At 34.3% G+C, this 6,000-nt stretch overlaps 1 protein-coding gene across 7 annotated transcripts in view; it reads left to right on the forward strand.

Annotated features, from left to right (window-relative positions):
• Window positions 1-6,000, forward strand: part of CCAR1 (cell division cycle and apoptosis regulator 1) — a 55,698-nt gene that overhangs the window by 45,973 nt on the left and 3,725 nt on the right. For all 7 annotated transcript variants that reach the window (XM_019625064.1, XM_019625075.1, XM_019625055.1 and 4 more), the window contains 4 exons: window positions 662-901; window positions 1,285-1,396; window positions 4,761-4,843; window positions 5,172-5,318. In XM_019625064.1, the coding sequence (XP_019480609.1) occupies window positions 662-901; window positions 1,285-1,396; window positions 4,761-4,843; window positions 5,172-5,318 (582 nt within the window). The remainder of the gene's footprint in view (window positions 1-661; window positions 902-1,284; window positions 1,397-4,760; window positions 4,844-5,171; window positions 5,319-6,000) is intronic.

Raw genomic sequence — 6,000 nt, forward strand, 5'->3', positions numbered from 1 at the left:
TTTCTACTCAGAATTTTTCATTGGTTTCCCCTGCCTGGCTTGCTCTTCTAGTATCTATATATGGCATTCCCCCGCTGCCACCTGCCGGTCACTTTTCAAATGTCACCTGATCCAAGGAGGCCTTCTCTGATTATACTCTCTTGTTACTCTCATCCTGTTTGTTTTTTTATAATTTGATGTCAATTTGGTTATACAGTACTTTTCCCCACAATATTGTTAGTTGGGAAATCCTGACTCATTAGAGTCAGGATTTTTATCTGCTTTCTTCATTGCTGTATCCCAAATGCCTAGAACAGTCCCTGGTACATAGTAGGCATTTCATAAAGACTTGGAAAGTAAATGAGTGAAGTACATTTACCATGAAGAGTGTGTAAGGTAGTAGAAATCCTTTTTTTCTACTCATTTTCATATTTTCTGTAGTACAGTTTTTCTTTTTTTAATATTTGAGCAAAAGTGTATTAAATATAGTATTTATATCTTCAGAAGAGTTTTTGAGGATTTCTAAAGCTTCTCAACATCATTGACATCAATTACTATAACTATTGTTAGTGCACATTAATTGTTAGGTATTGGAAGTTATTTGATAAATTACTGATTCTTCTGGATTTATGTCAATATTTCTATTAAAGTTGTCTGGATTACTATTGGTATGTTTTTCTAGGTTTCATTGTTTGCAGAACTTTTCAATGAAATGCTTCAAAGAGATTTTGGTGTCAGAATATACAAATCATTATTATCTCTTCCTGAGAAAGAGGACAAAAAAGAAAAAGAAAAGAAAAGCAAAAAAGATGAGAGAAAAGATAAGAAAGACGAAAGAGATGATGAAACTGATGAGCCAAAACCTAAACGGAGAAAATCAGGCGATGATAAAGATAAAAAAGAAGATAGAGATGAAAGGAAGGTCTGTATTTATTTCCATGACGAAAAACCTGACTTAAATGTTTTCAGTTAGCTTTCTAGAGTGTAACAGATGATAATGAAGTCCATGAGTAATGAAACATAAAGCCAAACTAAAGGGTTTTAGTGTATTAGAAATTTAAGACTGTGAATTAAGCCTATATAAACATCTATAACCAGTTTTATGGTCGTTTACTCGTTTTTTTAGTTTAAGGCACACACCATGGTTTGATTTACATATATTGTGAATGGTAGTTTATTCCTAAAATATATTATTGTTATAAGAAATTTATAATGCGATTCTATTTCTAGTAGATTTAATGTTTTTTGGGTTTGGTCATTTAATGTTTGGGGAGATCTTAATTTTTAAGGCATTTTAAATTACAGAAAGATGATAAAAGAAAAGATGATTCTAAAGATGATGATGAAACTGAAGAAGATAATAATCAAGATGAATATGATCCAATGGAAGCAGAAGAAGCCGAAGATGAAGAAGATGGTATGATTCAAATTGATTGATTTATTCTTAGGATGAAAATTACATTTTTTTGTTTAGCGCCTTTGTATCACTGACATCTATAATTATCATACGTCCTATATGTAATACTTGTTCAACTTGAGGAAAGAAATTTTCCTGAACATGATGCTTATGAAAGGTATAATAGACCCTGTTGTTTCATAGAATATATTCTTTAAAAAACTGATTTTAGCATTTTGTTAAATTATGAAGACTATCATATATACAAAGGAATACATACAACATCTAGGCAGAGCTAAGACCAATAATAAACACCCTAATATCTATCACCCAAGTTTTAAATAACAAACTGTTACTAATAGGAATGATATTCAAATTATCTTACAATATATAACCTAACCAGTCATAGACACTAGCCATAAAGTACCTGTAAAGTTTCACTGAGTACTTGTCAGTTTTCTGGGTTTTTAAAAATAGTTCACTTAGGAACAGCCAGTTGGCTTAGGTGGTTGGAGCATTGGCTTGTGGCACCAAGGTTGCTGGTTCGATTCCCACATGGGCAAGTGAGCTGTGCCCGTCACAATTAGACTGATACAGCGACTTGACTTGGAGATGATGGGTCCTGGAAAAGCACACTGTTCTCCAATAAAGTTTAAAAATAAAAAAAAATTTTTTAAATGGTTTATTGAGGTTGCCAATACATACCACAATACTCACCCATTTTAAGTATACAATTTAATAATTCTTAGTAACTATAGAATTGTGAAACCATCACCACAATTCAGCTTTAGAATATTTGCCTATTTCCTTTATTTTAATAAGTTTTTTTAAGATATAATTAACATACTATACAATTCACCCATTTAAAAGTACACAACTCAGTGGTTTTTAATATTCACAGAGTTGTACAACCATCACCGTAATCAATTTTAGAACGTTTTCATTACAAAAAGAAACCCCCCATACTCATTAGTAGTCACTCCCATTTCTCCACAACCTCTTCAGTTCTTGACAACTATTAGCTTTCCGTCTCTATAGATATTCTGGACATTTCATATAAATGGAATTATACAATACAATATGTGATCTTTTGCGATTGTCTTTTCGTTTAGCATGTTATCAAGGTTCATGCATATTTTAGCATGTATATTCTCTTTCAAGTTTTCTTTACATTGCTCAAGTACAGCTTCCTATCTAAAGCAGTCTTTCCCAGAGTATCCCAAGATATTAACAGGTATTAAGCTTAATAAAGTGTACTGGAACTAAATAAATTTGGGAAACTTGGGTTAAGCAAAGTTCTGCATGTTTTAGGGCAGAATTTCTTAGCTGCTTATGTATGTTGTGGTCCAAGAATTTATAATGATATGAAATATTTATGAATACATATGCTTTGTAGTATCTCAAGGACTATTTAAATTCTAGTGTTTACTATGTCTCATAATGTATTTTACCAACAAACCATTTTACTCTGGACTTTTTCGTGGAGATCCAGTTGAGAGAGCCAAGAATCCTGTAGAAACAAAATTTCTCTTAAATTTTCAACAGATACATTAAGTAACTGCAAAACACTCTTTAATATTTGCATATGATTTATGAAAGGATAATGAGTTAGTTTACCAGGCTACTGTAAAAAGTACCCCATAATGGGTGTCTTAAACAATAGAAATTTATTATCTCTCAGTTCTGGAGACTAAAAGTCTGAGATCAAGGAGTCGACTGACTAGTGGGGTTGATTCCTTCTGAGGAGTCTGATGAAGGTATCTGTTCCAGGCAGCTCTCCTTGACTTATAGATGGCCATCTTCACTCTGTATCTTCATATCTCATCTTCTCTCTGTGCCTGTCTGTCTAAATTTCCCCTTTGTACAAGGACACCAGTCATTGGGTTAGAGCCCATCCTAATGAGCTCCTTCTTTTTAACTTGTTTACCTCTGTATAGACCCTTTCTCTAAATAAGGTAACATTCTGTGGTACTGGAGAGTGGGGAAGGACTTCAACATAGGAATTTTAGGGGATGTAATTCAACCCTTAGCAGATTAATTCTTTTATATTAGTCCTATAACGTGCTGGTAGTGGTGGTTGCCCTGAGGATGATGGCTGAGAGGACTTGGAAAACTGGGTACCCTAGGGATAGGTAAAAGAAAGTAATTTACTTTTTGCCAGTTGCTTTTCATATATTTTGAGTTTTGTACAAGTTGTATTATATTTTCAAAAAAATTAATAACGAAAGATAGTATTCTAATCTAGAAAATAAAATTAATATGACTTATATAAATTGCTCAAGTATTCTTTTTGATCTTTGAATTTTATTAAGACTACTTACTATAGTACGGATTTCAAGTCATTTTCCACAGTTACAGATTTACCTTTCTGTATTAGTATTTTTTTTTAATTGGGGAATTGGGGGAGGAGAACAGTGTTGGGGAATCAGGGAAGGGGAACAGACAAGTTGCTGTCCTTTTGTTCTTCAGTCTAGTTGTGGAGGACCTTGCTTCACCTGGCCCATGTTGGTATTATTATTACGCTCTTCCAGGATGAGGCAGATCGGTCGCCGGCCTCTGGACGGCCGCTCACAGTGGCTCTTGTCAGCTCATACCAGCTGCCAGCCACTCACGCTGGCTGCCAGCCACTCACGGTAGCCCACTCACGGTAGCTTTTGGCAGCCCACTGCAGCCTACGCCATCGCTGGCGACTCATGGCAGCCCAGCTCCAGGTCAAGCTGCTGTTCACCATCTTAGCTGTAGAGGGCAGTGTCACTGGCCCTCATGTGGGATCCGAACCTGGGCTCTGCTGCTCAGAGCTGGCGTCCCAAGCCAACTCTTAACCAACGCGCCACTCAGCCGGCCCACTAGTATTTTTTTTTAAGAATAATTTATCTAAGTTCTCATTTTTTATCATGGGAAACATATGTTAGTGTTAGCTCATTTGGAACATCTGGATATTAACACTGTAAGGCCTTCTCAATTATCTTAAGGACATTTCTTATATGTAGTGTTACTTTGCAATTATCTGTACTCAGTTTTATAATATTGGGTGTTTTTCCTTTTAGCTTTTAGAAAGCACACTTCGTTTTGTTTAAATTTGGATTGTAATTATTTTCAATTTTATGGACAAATTTCATTCATTTTTTTGAACTGTGTCTTCCAAATATTTATGGCATTAAGTCATTTTGTATGATTCAGGGAAGTCAGTTTTTATTCTGTAGTCTCATAAATTTCTTCCTCTTCTCATTCTTTATAATTGTTTCTTATAAAATCCAAACTTTTTATTAATATGATATTTCTTTGCTAATGTGTCTTTTGAAAACTGATCAGTAATAAAAAAGTATTTTTTTGTAGTTGAAAATCTGTATTCAGTTTTTTGCTACTATTGTATTTATTTGTATAGATCGGGATGAGGAAGAAGTAAACAAACGAGATGATAAAAGAGATATCAACAGGTACTGCAAGGAGAGGCCCTCTAAAGATAAGGTATTTATTGAATACTCTGTTATTTATAATGTGATAATTTCCATTTCTTACATAATCCAGACTTACTATTAACATAGTCGTGAAGTTTATTGGTCCTGGTATAGCTATATATTCACACAAAGCAAAATTCAATCCGTTGTATTTTGATATTTGTGGTTATATCAGGTAACCAGTATGTCTTATTCCTTTCTCCCATACACAAACCACATCAACTTATTTGAGCTAAAACGAGACAAAGATCTTTGCAGATTTTTGCTATTTAGTATATGGACACAGTCTCAGTTTCTCACTTTTCAGGGGTAAAAATTGTTTACTGTATTTTCTTTAGGAAAAAGAAAAGACTCAGATGATCACAATTAACAGAGATCTGTTAATGGCATTTGTTTATTTTGATCAAAGTCATTGTGGTTACCTTCTTGAAAAGGATTTGGAAGAAATACTTTACACTCTTGGACTACATCTTTCTCGGGCTCAGGTAATCTATCTTGTGAATATTTAAAATGAAAAACATTTTCAAGTAACTGTCTTTTTCATCTCTTTGAAATATGAAAGCAGCACAATATATATGTACTGTATAGTATAGTACATATGTACTAAAGATAATAGTAATACAGTCAAGCAGTTCTGAAATGTATAAAGGTAACAGTCCCCTCTCCTTCTAGTTCCCCTTCGCCTTCTCTGGCATCTTTTTGTAAGCAATTTGTGTGTGTGTGTGTGTGTGTGTGTGTGTGTGTGTGTGTGTGTGTGTGTGTGTGTGTGTGTGTGTGGTCGTCGTCGTCATCGTCGTAGTAGTAGTAGTAGTAGTTCCAGTTTTATAAACAACGTATAGAAATCATTCTATACATATCGATAGACAAATTTTTTCATTTAATAATCGATCATGGACATTCTACCGTGAAAACAGAGATCCACTTCATTCTTTTTATGACTGCATAGTATTCCATGGTATAGATGTACCGTAATTGTCTTAACTACTAGCCCCAGTTGCTGGGAGATTTTCTTTTTCTTTTTTCTTATTATGAAATACACAATTTTTAGAATTAGTTTCAGCTGTACAACACAGTGCAATAGTTATACTTTTTACCCCTCAAAGTGACAACCCCCCTCCCCCAGTCCGCCGCCCCACTTCCCCCCAATATCATATATATCTATTACAA

The sequence above is a fragment of the Hipposideros armiger genome, unplaced genomic scaffold (genome assembly GCF_001890085.2).
Source record: "Hipposideros armiger isolate ML-2016 unplaced genomic scaffold, ASM189008v1 scaffold_15, whole genome shotgun sequence".
Classification (NCBI taxonomy): domain Eukaryota; kingdom Metazoa; phylum Chordata; class Mammalia; order Chiroptera; family Hipposideridae; genus Hipposideros; species Hipposideros armiger.